The sequence below is a fragment of the Aotus nancymaae genome, unplaced genomic scaffold (genome assembly GCF_030222135.1).
Source record: "Aotus nancymaae isolate 86718 unplaced genomic scaffold, 86718_ANA_hifiasm-v0.15.2.pri h1tg000011l, whole genome shotgun sequence".
In the NCBI taxonomy this organism is placed as follows: domain Eukaryota; kingdom Metazoa; phylum Chordata; class Mammalia; order Primates; family Aotidae; genus Aotus; species Aotus nancymaae.
In genome coordinates, this window is record NW_026988422.1 from 43356600 (window position 1) to 43375031 (window position 18432).

General features: G+C 40.6%; 1 protein-coding gene across 1 annotated transcript; it reads right to left on the bottom strand.

Annotated features, from left to right (window-relative positions):
• Positions 1 to 6008: 6008 nt before the first annotated feature.
• L3HYPDH (trans-L-3-hydroxyproline dehydratase) lies at positions 6009 to 18382 on the bottom strand. Its single transcript, XM_064374893.1, has 5 exons — positions 17789 to 18382; positions 12859 to 13028; positions 9433 to 9555; positions 8122 to 9342; positions 6009 to 6508 (listed from the first exon to the last, which is right to left on the bottom strand). Exons 1-4 carry the CDS (start codon positions 18294 to 18296, stop codon positions 9130 to 9132), a joined length of 1014 nt encoding a protein of 337 aa, XP_064230963.1. The 5' UTR covers positions 18297 to 18382; the 3' UTR covers positions 6009 to 6508; positions 8122 to 9129.
• Positions 18383 to 18432: the final 50 nt, after the last annotated feature.

Consider the following 18432-nt stretch of genomic DNA (forward strand, 5'->3'; position numbering starts at 1 on the left):
CTGCTGGCAGCCTTCATCTGTTCTCAGGAATGTGGTGTGTTTTGGGTCTAAAGTGCTGCCAGCCTGGCAATTACCACAGATGCAGCTCCAGCTACCTGGCTGGGAGACACAGGGAAAAGAAAGGCACGGCTGCCTAGGGAAGTTGCATCTCAAGTTTCTGGGGATGGCCTCTCATGGGGAAAAGTGTGATAAACGCTCAGGTTAACTAACCCTGGGCTCTTCTCTAAAGCAGTGGTTCACAGAGTATGGACACTGGACCAGCAGCAGCAACCTGGAAACCTTGAGAGATACAAATTATCAGGACTGCAGTGCATAGGATACTCCTCATCTACTGAAACTCCTGTGGTGGGGCCCAGGCTCCTATGTTTTAACAAGCCCTCCTGGTGATTCTGATGCACAAATTTGAGAAACACTGCTCTAAATGACAATACATTTGTAGGTCTTAGAATCAATGATATTAGTACTTGGAGTACTTATTTCATTCAGAAAAAAAAAAAAATCCTACAGGAAATTTACAGTATAAATAGAAGAACGTTTAAGGTGGCAAACCAAAACTGGGTTTCTCAGCCTCAGTATCATGGACTTTTTGAGCTAGATAATTCTTTGTTGCAAGGGCCACCTGTGCATTGTAGGATGTTCAGCAGCATCCCTAGCCTCTACCTAAGAGATGCCAATAGCACCTCTCTCAGCTGTGACAACTAAAAATGTCTCCAGATATTGCCAAATGTCCTCTTGGTAGCCATCAACCCCAGATTAATCTAGACTGATTTTGTCTTAATTTTGTCAATCAAGACAAAAATATAATTATCATGCATTAATTTATTTAGCAAACACAATCTTCTAAGATTGTGCTCAGTTTTAGGAAACAATAAATGAGATATGAAACCCAGCCCAAATAAGCTTACAGCCATAGGCAAACACAGTATATTACAGCATGCTAAATATTGTCTTAAAAATGTGAATGAAATCATTTGGAGGTGACTAACTTTCTGATGAAGGCTTTGACCAAGAGGTAACATTAGACTTTCTTAAAAAAGAAGAAAGGGGAAGAACCGTGTTGAAGTGAGCAGTGTCTGAATTCCAGGATATTGGGAATGGGGAGTGAAAATGGAAATAAATGACCAAAGTTTATTGGGGCCACCTTATGATTGGCCTTGTAGGCCATGCTCTGGAGACTGAAAGTCATCAGAGGAGGAGGGGCTAATAGCACAAGGGAGGGTCATGAGCAAGTGCATGGTACAGCAGGACCGAAAGGACTGCACTCGCCTGGTTCCTTCCTTCCTCATCTTTCTCAGTGTCCTCTTCTCTGCCAGTTCATCCTCTTCCACCTGCCTTTACATGCTGGAGTTCATCAAAGTCCTGTTCTCAGCTCCTCTGGACTCCCCCCTCAGCCCCATCTCACTCACATCCAGGACTTCAAAGATTATCTATATATTCATTACTCAAATTGTCTGTGGCACCAACCTACATGTCCTGATACTAGGCATCTCTCCTTGATGTGCTGGTCATACATCAAATGGATTCATGATCCTCCTCCTACTTTCCTGAAAAACATCGTCCTCAATACTCTATATCTCAGAATATGGTAGAACCATCCCTCTAGCCTATAAGCTTTTTATAAATCCCTCTTCCTTGCCACCAGTCCACATCCAGTTCATCCACCACGCCCTACGGATTTTAGTTGCAGACTATCTTTGCATCCATTCACTCCTCCATCCTGAATCTTGGCTCTCATCCTCTCATTGGACTACTGTTGTCACTGTTGCCCTAACTGGTCTTCCCATATCCAGTCCCTACACTGGAGGCAGATAGGCATAATGCTCTTAAAAACACACACAAATTTCTTCATGCCACTTACTTGATTCAACTCCTGTAGTTAGGCCGGTGTAGTGGTGTGTGCCTATAGTCCCAGGTACTTAGGAGGCTGAGGAGGGAGGATCGTTTGAGCCCAGCAGTTAGAGGCCAGCCTGGGTAACATAGTGAGACCATATCTCTTTTAAAAAATCCTATTGGCTTTCACCATTTATTTTAGAATAAGGACCCCAATCCTTACTATTTCCTAAAAGGCACTGCATGATTTGACCCCTGCTTCATTTCTAGTCTCATTTGAGACCACTTTCCATCTTTTTTGTTGTGTTCCCGCCCCTCTACACTTTTATGACTTCCTTAAGCCTTTCATCTTAGGGTGTTTTCACTTACTATCCCCTCTGCCTGGAAAGCTCCATCTTCCTCCTCCCTTCCTTAGCATCCCCATCTTCGCATTAAGGTTAGTCCATAGGGGGAAGCCTTCCTTGATTGATACCCTCTTCTCACATATTGGACCATGTTCCCTTGTTAGTTTCACAGCACTCTGTATTTTCCATTGTAGCACATTACCTTGGTCTATAATTTTTTTGTGTGTGATTAAGTATTATCTGCCTCCCACTGTATACTATATGAGGACCTAAATCTTGCCTGTTTATTTTATGAGATCCTTGGCACTTAGCACTCTAGCAAACTGCTATACAAATGCCCACATACAAAAAAATATTTTTTGAGTGACTGTAAGAGGAGAATCTGGAAGTTGGGAGACCAGTTAAGGAGAGGCATTGTAATCACCCAGGTGAAAAATGAAGAGTCTGAAGTGGACCTTTGCAGTGAAGAAGGAGAGGTCGAGTATAGATTATGGTAGTAGTATATAGATTAGGATTCTTTGGGCATAAGTAACACAGAGAAGACACTTGTTCACATAACCAATATACAAATTTACTGGAAGGACAGGGGAAGTTCCATTTACAAAACGACGGTCTAACAGCCAGCTCCAAAAAGAGAAGTCAGAGAAGTCCTGTGGGTAGAGAGAGCAGAAACTGATGGAGTGATCTCTTTAGGCCACCACTGGAATAGATCAGCTTCAGTTTTCAGACCTTATGTTGTTTCGCAAGATCTCAGTGTCGGGGAGAAAGTCTGACTCATGTACCGGTCTCCTGGCAGTCCTAGCAAGACTACATGCAGGTAGTTTCCCAAAGAAAAAGGAGAGTGTTGTTGATAAAAGAAGGGGAAAGGCATAATAGCTGGAGAAATCCACCGTTATCCACCTTGGGAGCATCAACAGAGAGGACAAAGATTGTGAATAGAAGCCAAGGGTCAATCCCAAGTCCCTAGCTTGGTGGATGGTGGTGCCATTAATCAAGTTAGGGAATATGGGAAGAGGGGCATAATCTAGGGGGAAAATGAGCTTGGTTTGTCCTCTAAGTCATGAATCTACAGTATGGCCTTAGACCTTGGAATTTGGGGATGTGGATGTGGTTAGCCTCTCTATAAGAGGGAAAACCATGGGAATCAATGTGACAATTTAAGGACTGAGTAGTCAGGGAACAAAGAAAAGGACCATGGATGGAATGCTAGGGAGTAGTAAAAGTTAAGAAGCAGATAAACAAAGCAAACCTAGGCAGGTGAATGATACAGTTAATGAGGCACATTGGCCTACTGAGAAATCAGCTGTTTTATGTTTTTGGTTTTTAGAAAAGGTGTGGCAGTTTTCCCAGCCTCTTATGGAGAATGTATTTGTGATCTTGTGGTCAGCGCTATCCTTTACATCCTGGTGGAGAGCTAAAACAGGCTTTCATGTGTTTCAGAGCTTAGAGAAGTTCACAGGTTGAGGAGACTCACCTGTAAAGCCTGGGCCCAAACAGGTAATTAAAGTAGGCATGTCCAGAAGTTTTGCCACTCACAGTACTACAACCAGCAGTATTAGCATCACCTGAGAGCTTGTTAGAAATGCCCACCCCATGTCTGATGAATGAGAATCTGCATTTTAAGATTTCCAGGTGATTCACATGCACATTGAAGTATGAAGAACAGTGTCCTAAAGAGGGATAGTATGGAATTTGTGGCTTTCAGGGTTGAAGAGAAGGGTGACCTAATTCTCATTGTGTCTGGAGGACTTGGAGCAAAGCGCATTGTGAGTTCATGAAGAAGAGAAGATGGGCCTGGGCCCATACAATTGCAGCACTTTGGTGGGCACTAATGTGGACTGGGTACTAACTTCCTAAGCCTAACTGAGTGGTTCTGTGGCTGAGCTCAGCATCAGGGGACTAGAGTTGCCTGTTCTAAAATGGACCACACCTGCCTGCAGGGAGCAAGCAGCAGGGGCCACCATGGATTACATAAACCATTAGACCTGGCAATTAGGTAAGGTTTCTAATGAGTAATGAGGTAGAAGCAAGATTGATGAGAAAATGTACCCAATGAGCAGACAGTAAGGAATTTACAAGTTTAAATACCAAGGGAAAGAGTTAGCTGTGACAGCTATCTACAGAGGGAAGGAGGGAGAGGGATGTTTGATTTATTTTGTTTACAATTAGCACATTTAAATACTTAGGGGAAGGAACCAGTGAGGGGGGCAGCAGGAGATTGGAGACACCTGAAAGAGGTTAATTGCTAAGGCAAGATCCTCACTGAGATGGGAAGGGATAGATGTGAGCAGTACTTAGACAGCAGAATCAACAGGGCTTTGCAACTGACCAGACATGTGGAGGTCAGAGGTGAAGGAGCTGATTTCCCTAGTGTTTTTGACTCCATGGGAACCAGGGTGAAGTGCAGCAGGAGTGAACACTACTGCAAAGGTTCAGCTCTGGTTTGGATTGAAATTTAGGAGACTTAGGTAATATCTATTTTTTAGTGTTCAAGAAATATAACATTCTTGTTAAAGTACTATATCCTAGACCAAGTTATGGCCATCCTATCTTAGAAATGGAGGAAGTGTTGTAGGAAAATCCTAGACTAGGAGTCAGAACTCCTAGATTTGCAGCCTCTAAATGGCCTTAGGAGAGTTAGTTAACATGTTCAACTTGTATCTCCCTTAAGTGTGTAAATGGGATAAAAACAGTGGCATACCACAGGTAGGGCAGGAAGAGTAGTTTTCCATGGTGCAGTTGAAAAAGGGGTGTGATGTCTGTAGAGAATTTTAGAACAATAATAAAACCAACTAAAAGTCTTTTTAAACATGGTGCCGACAATTCTAAACAAGGTCAGGGAGTAAAAATATCCTCTATCTTGGTGGCAGTGGAATCATAATATGCATTTCCTAGTGTACTTCATTATGTACCTGACAGATTATAAAATGCTACGAAATGTAATTTTTAAACAATTTTCTTTCAAATTCATGTGACTTGTGAACTTTGGAGGGAAAATAGTGGTTCCGTTTTTATTTTTATTTTTTTAAGTATAATGATGTGATCTGCAAAAATTATTTGGTCATATTGAGTTAGTGATAATGACTTTTTTTTGAGGCAAGTGATTTATTTACTACAGAATTCTGTGGAGAATGAGAGAAAAAAAATCCTGTTTTTGTGTAATAGAGAAATAAAAAACATTAACATTATAGCTTTCCTTTTGGTTAGGTAATTAAATCACAGACTAATGATAAGGCCAATACAGACTCTCTGGGTGATAAAGCCAATTAAATGAATACATTACTTCAGTTTCTGGATGCTCCAAAATAAAATACTATTACCTGTCTCACAGAAGTCTACTGAATTCTCTGGGAGTGTCACATCTTGGAATATTTTAATGCTTCACCTATTTTTAACAGGCTCATAGATAAGTATTAACTAGCAGGAATGCCAGTAGTAAGTATTTCATGTTTTAAATCTACCTGGCATGCAATTGATAGAGTATGAGACTCATTCCATTGTACAGATTCACTGATTAATTTCCACTGTATTCCTGTATTTTAATAATGCAATAAGGAACCCCTTTTATAAAAACCCTGAAGATATAGCAAAAGTCTGATTACTAATTGGTCTTCTCAGCATCAATCTCTGATACTTCAGTACCTGTGGGTGTAGAAGCTGAGCTTTGCGCCACAGAGAACACCCTAGCAGCAGCTATAACAAAGATGCTGACTCCAACCCGATCTTTCCCAGGCTATTATGCTAAATATTGAGTACTTTATAACAATCCATCTCATTTATATGCTGCTTACAGAGAGGGCATTATTTTACTCAAAAAATGGAAGACAAAAATAATAAGGTTGGAAAGTTCATTGCCGAATTTCACATATTATTCAAAAAGCCTTTAAAACAAATATGACATTAGTAGTAATTACTATAAAGCAGTATTTTAAAAGTAACTACTGTTTTAATTTTACCTGATATGTTAATCACTAGAAAAAGACTCTTATGTTTCTGTCATTTTGTATGCTAGACATAAGTGATATTTATACCAAAATACAGTTGCAAATATGAGGTATAATGACTTTAGCCACAGTGTAGTATTTCAGAAAAAAAATGAAAGTTAGATTATATGTATAATTTGAATATTGGTTTCCACATAATTTAGAGAAAAAATTACTTATGGATAATGATTACTTTAAAGAAAGCCCGTACAATCATGGAAGAAGTCACTTGAGAAGAAATCCATCCTTCAGTGGGTCGTCATCTTCTACTGTAAAGCTTGCTGTACCTGTGTAATGGGCTTGTCCTGATACTTCCACTATAACAGCTTTAAAATCACCACATTTCGCTTCCTGAAAAAAAAAGGTGAAAGGAGTACACTATCAAAATATTGCACTCATATTGTATCTGGCTTGAAAATTGTACTCTTGACTTTTATCATGTTAAGAAAAGGCCAAGAATTAATCCTACGGGCAAGGGAAGGTTTTTAAGGAGAGTGACAAGGTCAGACTTGTGTTTTAGATAACTGTAGCTGCAAAATGGGGGTCAATCTGGAGAAGAGAGAGACAAGAGACCCAGAAACACGTTAAGATCTAATCTCAATTCACTGAATGATTCCAGAGTCACTAGGGTAGTTATCAGTGAAGATGGAGAAGGATATATACTAACATAGAGAGAGTTTGGAGGTAGAACCGATAGGTTTCTTGACCAATGCATGTGGGAACTGAGGAATAGCAATGAGTTAATTATAACCATAGTTTCTAGCTTGGAAATGATGCTAGTGATGCCATTAACTGCAATGGGGAGAGAAAGGAAGAGCACATTTTAGAAAGAGAGGAAGGAAGAACTTTTTAACAAGGTGAGTTTGAGACACCTCTGGGACAATCATTTAGAGATAAGTATAGTGAACAGTTGGGATTAAGAGCATTAGATTCAGAAAGACACACAGGGTAGGTAGGCCTGGTAGGGATAAAGGTTTGGGAGTCATGATCAGTAGGTGGTTAAGAACTGATGCCTAGGAAGTGGATGAAATTGCTCAGCAGCATCAAATTGTAGATGAGATGAGAAGGAAGCTGAGAATGAAGTGATGAGGACATCTAAATGGAAGGACTGGGAAAGGAAGCTGGGGCAGGGGAAGAAACTGAGAAGGTACCATCAGGGAGCCTGGAGGAGCCCAGACAGACAGGGAGAGAGCAAGATGCAAGTGAAGACATTCTGGCAAGCATGATTAATAACTATAAAACAACTGGAAACCTTAACTTCAGCATATCCTTTTATGTTTTAATTTTTGACAAGAATAACTGAAGCTAAAGGTAAAATATCAAATATTGTTAGGGTATAATACTTTATCTTTTTATAAATCTGCTGTAGTGTGATGGGTCCTTCACCAGGTTACATGAAGGTGTATTTCCACTGCTTGAACCCTGAGGGCTGGGGGGTAAGCCAAGGGTACCTAGCCAAAGAGCTGGTATCCCTGAGAACCAAAAATCCCAGAGAATATCTGGGAACATACCAAGGAAAACAGTCCTGTCACACATACACAGTAAGCAAAGAGCCAGAAAATTAGTTTAAAAGCAGCTTAGAGACCGGAGGCAGGATAGGTCTCCACAGTTGTCTAGCTGCTGCCCAGGAGTGCCTTGTATGTAAGTCCTAATAAATGCATCTACTTGCCAACCTGGACTTGTCTGAGTCATTCTTTGGTTTCTGGGCTCCTTCTCTAGTTGGGGGGACATTATAGTCCCAGATTCTTCTCATAACAGATCCTATAACATTAAAGCCTCATTGACCTTTGCTTTGTTTGATAGCAACATAATGTAGTGCTTAACAGCATGTGGTCTGTTCAGAGAGACCCATGTTCATGACCTCGATCTGCTACTCACTGACTAACCACCAGCAAATTATCTAACTTCTCCAATCCTCCATTTTATCATCTACTAAAAAAGGATAATAACAATACAGTACTGACCTTGTAGGATTCTTGTGAGGATTAAATGAGATGGCATGTATCAAGTGCTTAGCTTGGAAACTGATGCACAGTGAAGTATCCAATACATGTATGTTATTATTTTTATGTTCATTTCAGATTCTGAAGACAACGTGTTCTGAATTTTTGCAGACAACATAAATGGTTTCACATGTAAGATCATTATGTGATGCACAGATTCTTAAAGAAATTCTAATATTCAGAAACACCATATCTTAAAAACAGCCATATTAGGATAGATTGTTTGCTATGTTAAATGACTGTTTATGAGTAGATTCATTTGCTGAATGTAGATTAGTCATTCTGTAGTAGATTTCATTTACTACTGTGATAAGATTCATTACTTAGCTCTTAGCATATTTAATTTGACGTTCCACAACTTTTCAGGGCTTTCACATCCTATTATATAGAATAAAACACTATTATAAAGTAAAACAAACAAACAACAAAAAACCCAAACCGCAGTTCAGTGGTTCTTAAACCTTTTGGTCTCAGGACGCTTTTATACCTTAAGATTTGAAGACTCCAAAGAGTTTTTGTTTATATCTATCAATATTTACTGTATTAGGAATTGGATATATCTATTTATTACTTCATTTAAAAAATCATAAACCCATTATCATTAACATATGATAATATATTTTTGTGAAAATAACTATGTTTGCCAAAACAAAAAAAAATGATGAGAAAAGTGGCATTGATATTTTTGCAAACCTCTTTTACGTCTGGCTTAATAGAAAGCACCTAGGTTCTCATATCTAGCTTCTGCATTCAACTGGTTGGGTTATCATAGAACGCGTAGCCTCTGAAGAACTCCACTGTGCACTCTTGAGAGAATGAGAGTGAAAAGCAAATGATGTCATTATTGTGAACATAGTTTTGACCTTCTGAACCCATGGAAAGGACCTTAGACCACACTTGAGAATCAATATCCTAGTTGAAAAGAAGTTTTTAAGCTCCTCTCTCCTGAGAGCTGAGTGAAGAAATTTATCAAACACCCACCACAGGCCTCTTCAGTCTCATAAATGACACATTTATAAATAAGAAGCTAAGGGTGTCACTTACCCTCACGGCCTTCCCTGTGAATACTGAGCCAGTTGCACTGCTTTTAAAGGCTCTGGTCTGGTTCAGTTCTAGAAGCCCTTTGTGATACTGTAAGGCAATTCGGGCTGTCACTCCTGAGCCAGTGGGACTTCTGTCAACCTGTTTCAGAAAAAATGAAGATAAGAATGTTAACAGTGTTTTAGTTCCATATTACCTGGCTTTTGTGCCTAAACATAACAGTTTTAATACCTGTTCATCTGCAAAAACACAAATGTTGGTGGTTGGTTCCTTGGTATAAGCGTCTTTTCCATCTGTTAATATAGTTCCATATAAAAAGGCGAGGTCTTCACTATCAGGATGATTAATTTTAAACTGCAAATAATAAGAAAAAATGATATGATCAACCACATGCAAAATAAATATTTTGATTCAAATTTATCTTTATAATGTAGATGAGTCATTCTTAGACATAACTTTTTAATTCTTAACATCTTTAAAATAGATTTTTTGGGCAACATAAATATTAATTGCTAGGAATTATGTCTTTGTCTAGATGAAGAAACATAGTTTTATTGGAAATTATGATTCTTATCATACTTTGAGTCCCTTGTAAGGAAGTTGTCCTGCATATAGCCTTTGCTAAAAGAGCAGCTCTATTTTATACCCCTCCCACCCCAAATACACATAGTCTTTGAAGCACTGACCCCAGGATGGTCAATCCACAGGCTGGCAATGGCTGCTCGAATAGGATGAGCTAAGGCAATCATAATCTTATTCTCAGGAGCTTCAAAAGGATAATGTGGAAAAATCAGGCTCTGAGCATCTAGAGCTGAAGTTAATACCAATGATAGAAACAAAGACTGTGAGAAGACATGAACAAGGAAAAGCTGTAAGAATGCAGAAGCTATTAGGTAGAGAAACAATTGAATGAAAAATAGATTTATTGACCAGCTGCAGTGCTACTCACGCCTGTAATCCCCCCACTTTGGGAGGCCAAAGCGGAGCTCAAGACCAGACTGGCCAACATGATGAAATCCTGTCTCTACTAAAAAAATACAAAAATGAGCTGGGCCTGGTGGCTCATGCCTGTAATCCCAGCTACTTGGGAGGCTGAGGTAGAACTGCTTGAACTGGGACCAGGCAGGTGGAAGTTGCCATGAGCCAAGATTGTGCCACTGCACTACAGCCTGGGCTACAGAGCAAGACTCCATCTCAAAAAACAAAACAAAACAAAACAAAAAAAGATTTATTGTAAATGATGAAGTCAGTTGATTCATCTAAAAGCAGCAGATATGCACAGAAAGAAGCAGGCACTGGCAGGGACTGCTAAGTCACTCATTGGTACATTCAGGCCCAAATGGGCAGTGCTACTTGTTCTTAAAAGGTCTAGTTCTTTTAACTTTTCCAGGATTTCTGCAACATTTATAGTATGACTGAGATTGCTATCATCTTACTTCCTTTGTGTGTCCTTACAATTAGTACTTTCTACTTCCACTTACATGTCATTTAAAGCAATGCAACAGCTTTGGGTTCTTAACATCCAGAGTCCATCTGAAACTATGTTAAAGTGGCCTGCAGATTGAATCTTTGTTCTCCATCCTCTTAAAGTGATATGCCCCATCTCCACTATAGCACATTCCAACATAACAATGTTCACAGGTATGCTCACTTCCCTCACTGGAGTTATCTCCTTGAAGGTGGAGTTTGTTCTTTCTTTGAATCTCCAGCATCTAGCATAGTGTCTGACATACACACAGTGTGTTCTTGGTAAACGTTTGTTAAGAGTGAATGAATGAAAATGAATTTATATTAACTTTAACCCTCCATCCCCATGGCCTTTTCCTAAATCTGCTTCAGCAGTATGAATGGTCAACAGTTCACAAAGTAATTAATTGTACTGTCTGATACATCAATAATAGAACTTGTCCTCCTTTTTCTCAGAATCCCTCCCCACTCAAAGTCCACCCCTTGCCACCTTGTAGAGTTCAAACTCAAATGAGAAGTTCAAAATTACAACTTTTATTAAGATATCCATGACTTTTTCTCTTGAATTCATTAAAAATCAGGAGAAATTATTTTGTGCCAAACTGTTAACTCAAACTATTAGCTGTCCTGCTTAATGGAGCAGAAAACTGATGTAAATTTAGAGCTTCAAAAGTTACTATAATGTAATTACACATATTGGTACTGGCAGTACCAGAAAAATAATTTAGAATACTGATATAGTATATATTCTCATTTTGTTATTTAAGTTATAAATTATATTAAAACAAAGCCTCAGAACTATTAGATAGGCCCATAATAATTATTAATACATTAAACACTATCTTACATAAGTTACTTTTTACTACTAATAAATTCTCACATACCAAACATTCAAATACTGTACACATGTTTTATTTATAGGTCCCAATTTCAAGGTAAAATGGCAGACTTGTGAAAGTGAAATAATATTCTAGAATTATTTATTATGTAAACTTATTTTTATCAGAATAGCTTTCCCAAGTAAAAACTAGATTTCTTAAGTAGTTATTTGAGTAACTTCTTAGCAATATAGGGAAAAAAATCATTAATAGGAATTAATATTCTCTGTGAAATAAGAAAAAGTCTTATCAGGCTTAAATACATTTTATATGCTATATTTTACATTTATTATTTTCAAGTTTTACAGAATGGTCATGCACATGCATTTAAAATTTGTGGAATTCTACAAATACATTTCTACACATTTAAGGAACTATAAACTATATTAGTATATATGTACTATTAAATTTAGTAACTGCTGGTTGTCGTGGTTCACACCTGTAATCCCAACACTTTGGGAGGCTGAGGTGGGAGGATCACTTGAGGCCAGGGGTTTGAGAACAGCCTGGGCAAGATAATGAGATCCTGTCTCTATATAAACACATACACACACACACACACACACACACTCTCACAGAGAATTAGCTGGGTGTGATGGTGCATGCCTATGGTCCCAGCTACTCCAGAGGCTGAGGCAGAAGGATCATTTTGAGCCTGAAAATTCAAGGTTAGAGTAAGCTATGATCACACTACTGTACTACAGCCTAGGTGACAGAGCAAGAATCTGTCTCAAAAAAATAATATTATCATATACTGAACATTTGCTATTGGCCAGGCACTATTCTAAGTCCTTTACGTGTATTGACTTCATTCTTACAACCCTACAAAGCAGGTATTTTTAAATTTCCATTTTGCAGACAGGAAAACTGAGGCATATGGAGGTTATGCAACTTGTCAAAGGTTACATATGTTACAAGTGGTAAAGCTAGAATTCATAGGTAGTTTTGCTCTAGACAGAGGTGTCCAATCTTTCGGCTTCCCTGGGCCACATTGGAAGAATTGTCTTAGGCTACACATAAGACACACTAACACTAACAATAGCTGATGAGCTTAAAAAAATGCAAAAGAACTCCTAATGTTTTAAGAAAGTTTACAAAATTTGTGTTGGGCCACATTCAAAGCCACCTGAGCTACATGTAGCTCGCAGGCCAGGAGTTGGACAAGCTTGCTATAGAGTCTAAGATTTTAATAAGTACCCTATTCTTAGTACTACTAATAACTTAAACATTATTTTCTTTATAGACATAATAATGTATATTTCCTCCATGCCACAGAGGAGGGCATTGATTATGAGGGCAGAATAATACTGACCTGAGCTTTTACTGCCTCTGTCACTGCACTTGCTGCATCTACAATGTCCCTGGTCTTTGAAGAACAAATGTCTAGTCCTAACTTTTCAGCACTCACAAATGCATAAAATGCACCGCCATATGCGATGTCCACCACCACCTTTCCACGTCCAGGAACATCCACCATGAGATCTAAAAAAAGATGTGTTTGGAAATAAGATGTGTTTGTTAATAAGTATTTTAGCAATGAAATTCAAAGGATTTTTAATATCTTCATTTTTGAGGAGGGATGTTCTTTTCCTATCACAAAAAGAATGAAGTAAAAATCCATTTTTTAAAATGAGTAAGCATCGGATGAATAATAGCTAGATGCATCTTTCTAACTTGAAGTTTGCAGAAGTTATAAACTGAATGCCATGCCTTCCCCCAACTCATACAGACATATTCATTAACTTCTCTGAGAATCTTTTCTAGGAAACATCACTGAGACGGAGAGAGGGAAACCCAGGGTCATCCCTGTGAACACCATGAAGGAAGATGTCGATTCCTCACTTGTACTATGAGAGATGGTTTAAAATAGTAAGGATCTTGGATCCTACTTACAAATCAGTTTTCTTCAGCTGTAATGTCAAAACAAAAATTTCAATAAAATATTTTTCTATATAAATTATATATACTCATCTACCTATTTTCATCTCATTAACATATCCTGTAGGCAAACACACAGAAAAATGCCATTGTAGAATCACTGACCTCTACAGCATCATTTTGCATCAGGGTTTTTATTTGAGCATTTTAAGTCTCGACATCTCCAAAGTTTCACCTGAAGGTCAGTAGTTTGAAATCTTGAATCCGTATTTCCAAAGAAAGGGGGCTGGGTGATGTTTATTTTAGCCCTTCTCAAATTTTCCTCTTTTCCTCTTCCCTAATTTAAGCTAGCTTGGTGATCACTGCCTTTCTGGGAAGTCTATGGCAGGGGAGAAAGCTGGTCTTTCATGCTTTTATTTTACAGAACCCTAAGCTCTCAGGGGAAACATACCTGTTGGCAAAGAAGTGTCCTGAAGGGAGAAATATTTCTCCTAGAGATAATTTTTTTCTGGCTTGAGAAGAGTGGAGGCTGAAGGTCTTTAGTGCAGAGAGGACTTGTGTTAACTTCCACAGGGCACCACAGGAGCAGAATGTGGAGAAACAGAGGATGGGGAGGCCGTGCAGACAGCAGGGACCAGGTAGGGTGGGGCAGCCGATGCTCCTGCTCTGCTTCACTGGTTAACTGTGTAAGCTGAGGACTGAAGTGCCATCCTCTCCAAGGCCATGCATGGCACTTTTAAGAAAGCTTTGCTCACACATTATCAGGAAAGGTGACAGCACATGGAGTGATGAGGCTAAGTGAACCAAAAGGACAGAGTAGGGTTTCAATTTCAGAAATTAAGTTTTGAGAAAGAAAATATATCTTGGATTCCTGAGTTTTCATACTAAGTCATACAAAGATACCAGTGTGCTATTAGTCCACACTAGTCCACAGAAGCCCTATTAACCATGATGTGTTAAAACACAGCAAGTTTATAATCAAAAGAGTAAAATATGCTGTGGATCTTAACAACAAAATTGAATCAAAAATGTCTTTATCTTGATGCTGGTGCAACATGAAAAGCAAGTTTAATGAAAGGAGAATGAGGAAGTTGATGGAAATGAGGGACTGCTGGAATTGGAACGCTAAGGTGAGGGTGAAGATCAGCATTTACCAGGAGACACAGGTGATAGTCCTAGGGCTCAGCTGGCCTGCCCTTTTCTCTTGATTTTAACAATTAAATGGGGCATCGGCCACCAATTCCGGGACCTGGACAGAGTGGGGATGCTGGTTCAGGAGGAGTCATCACTGAGCCTACAATGGTTTCCCTGGCCTACCCTTTCTAGAATCTTGGGTCTGGTTTTCTTAGGGTGGGCAGTTGGGTAGGGTTCTACACCTGAGTTTCAGTTTCCTTTTCTTTAAAATAGATCAAATTTCCTTTAAAGTTACTCTTGTCCATCAATTATCTGTGACTATTTCATTTTTAATCACTAAATTGCTAATATTAAAAATTAAGATATTTCACACGAGTACTTCCTACGTGCCAGGTACTTTACATACATAGCCCCTTAATTCATTAAATTAGCGCCTTAATTACGACACCCCCGAGAAGTAGGTACTGTTTACTTACTATCCTCACATTATTCCCAGGCTTACCCACCAAGTACGTGGCAGAGCTTAGGGTCAAACCTAGGATCAGGTGACTCCAAAGCCCAAATCCTTTCTACTAAAATACACAACCTCTATCCAGAAATCAAAATCTAAGGGTTTTTCTTTTCTTCTATACAAGCATATCATTGAAATTTCAATTTGATCTACTTTGCTCAAGATTTAGTGAGCACCTACTACGTGCTGATTACTGTAAAAGATATAAGAAGTACAAAGATGAATAAAACATAAGCTTTGCCCTCCTTGGAGTTTTGTTGGACAAGATAGATTTTAAAATATCCTGTATCTGTGAATGAGGTGTAATACACTAAGCAGTATTCCAGAAAATTGAAACATATCTCCTTAAACTACAAAAAATTTCAAGAGGGAAGCAATATGATAGGCCAGGGTTCCAACCCTAGTTCTTCCATTTAGTATGGCTTTGGTGTCTTCTTGTGCAAACTGTAACTGCTATTTCTCCTAAAAAGAGTTGTTTTGAAAATTCCACGTGTGGGGAGTTCCTGGCACAGATTGGGAACTGAATAGCCAAAACTTTAATTTCCAGTGGGAATAGGTTTCTCAAGAGGACCAGATGTTTACATTTATCAATCAGCATATTCGTCTCCAAATTTCATTTATTTAGTTACTCATTCAACACATATTCATTGACTAACTACTGTTCTAGGAACTTAGAATACTGTGAACGAAAGAGTGTGCAGTTTAGCCTGGTTGGGTGGAGATGAACTCAGCAAGCCTCTGAGGTGGGAACTGTTGTCATCCTCATTTTACAGACTGTGATACTGAGATACAGACTTTCTAGCACAGGTCACTGAGATGTGGAGGGGCGGGGCAGTGACCATGAACACTATGTCTGCTTTGTACTCATTTTTCAAGGTAGAAAACATAGCATTTCTTTTTCTTAACTCAGTGACCATTAATGCCCACTAATTATTGTACTGTCACACAGTAATGCTCTCAGGAACTACTGTGCTCAAGCGGTTAGCTGACCCTGCCCTAACTGACCCAGGAATGCGATGTAGTTCATGTTCCTGCTGCCAGTTGTCATTTCCCACAAAAGTCTACCGTGTTTCTAATCTGCTGCTGGAGTTGCCTGGGGGAAATTCTGGTAGCCACACTAGTTAAACTCTTGAGGTTTGAAAAATGGAATTGTAAACATAAATTCTGTCTCCCTCAAGTGGACTCCCAATCTGGAAGTGACACCATTCTCTGGGAAAATGGCATCAATTTCTCCAGAGGCATTTTTCGTTAACTTGTGGATTTCAGCTGCCTGAGGTTGCTCTAAAAGTGCCTGTTCTATTACATATCATTCATAATCAGGCTAATCTGGAACCTAGTTCCTCAGGCAGGAATCAAGGTCCAACTTTCTTTTTTTTGAAACGGAGTTTCGCTCTTGTCACCCAAGCTGGAGTGCAATGGCGCGATCTCGGCTCACCGCAACCTCCAACCTCCGCCTCCTGGGTTCAGGCAATTCTCCTGCCTCAGCCTCCTGAGTAGCTGGGATTACAGGCACGAGCCACCATGCCCAGCTAATTTTTTGTATTTTTAGTAGAGACGGGGTTTCACCATGTTGACCAGGATGGTCTCTATCTGTTGACCTCGTGATCCACCTGCCTCGGCCTCCCAAAGTGCTGGGATTACAGGCTTGAGCCACTGCGCCCGGCCAAGGTCCAACTTTCTAACAGATGGATCAAGGTCCAACTTTCTAACAGATGATTTGCACGCCTTGAAGATTTTTAAGAAAAGGATAACTATTTCTGGTAAACTGGCTCCTGGCTCACTTCCAGCCACAACGACTAAAGCATTCTTACTGATAGAATTCAGCCCCTGGGAGGAAGTACTCAGATGAGAAACTAGATGCCAGCTTGCCAGGTCATCCCCATGAGGGATCTCCCTACTGTAAGAGTTATGGTTAAAGAGATGCCCTGCTTCACATGACATGCTGTATAAGGATCTGTACTAGGGAATCCAGCAAAACCTTTTAACAGCTCAATAGGCCTAAGGAACTCTAGCAATTATATATACCTTCCAATCTATCTCCAGGAACATAGTACCTTGCATACTCTCATTTAATCCTAACAGAAAACTCTATGAGGTAAAAGAAGAAACACAGGCACAGAGCTATTAAGTAATTTGCCTAAGGTTGCACAGCTTTAGGGGATTACTAGGATTTGAACCCAGGCAATGTGTGTTCCTGCTCTTAAAAAGCAGCAACATTCGTATCTCAGTGACTTATAAACTGTTTTGTTCATTCATTCTCACTTAATTTTTCCTCAAAGAAGTGGGGGAGATGAAAGGAGACAAGGTTTAGTAACTTATTAAGGGTAACTATGTGTCTACTAAGTATATCTGAGCCAGCCTGGAACCCTGGTACATTGGCTGTTCTTTGCTCTTTCCTTGACCCTATCGTACCTTGCTTTATGCACCGGTGAAACTCTAGGAATGCCTCACCAGGGCAGAAGGAGGCGCTGAGTAAGGGAAACACGAATTCCTCACTCCTCAAAGGTCTCCCAAAACCTCAGGGAAAATCGAAATTGCATGCACCAAGCAAATACGCAAGGGTGCTGACACACGTTCGCAGTAGTTTACCTTTATATTAATTGCAAGGGCACGCGGGGTTGGTTAGTTGCGAGAGTTCAAGCCCAGAGAGACCGTTAATGTAGTTAAGTTGCGCCCCGGTTGCAGCTCTGCCCTAGGCTGGAAGGGTCCCGCCCGTTACCTGTGGCCAGAACGAAGGCTGGGACGCTGTGGAAGCGCACCGGGCCGCTGCTGCGGCCGTCCTCACACGCCACGAAGGCCGTCACCAGCCCGCACGGACAGTGAATGTTGATGCGGACCTCGCGGCTGCCCGCAGGCAACACCGGCACCAGCCCGAAGTCCAGGGCGAAGCGGCCCAGCGCCAGCACAGCGTGGCCGCACATGGAGCTGTAGCCCTCGTTATGCAGGAACAGGACGCCCAGGTGCGCGTCTGGCAGCTCGCTCTGCACTAGGACTGCTCCGTACATGTCCCGGTGCCCTCGGGGCTCGAACATGAGCCGTCGCCGCACGTGGTCAAGGTGCTGGCGCATGTAGCGCCGCTTGGCCAGCAGGGTCGGCCCGACCACCTCCGGACACCCCGCCAGCACGATGCGCAGGGGCTCGCCGCCCGTATGCATGTCAACCACCGACAGCGCCGGCGTCCCCGGATCATGAGGAGGCGGCCGGGGCACCGCTAGCGCGCTCTCCATGGTCTGCGTCCGGGGACACCAGGATAGTTCCGCAGAGCTGGCTTCAGTGGCCCCTACCCTTTGACTTCGCGCGAAGAGGGCGGGACTCGAATCAGCCCCACTGGGGGCGGGGCCTCGGAGCCTAAACCCGGAAGTG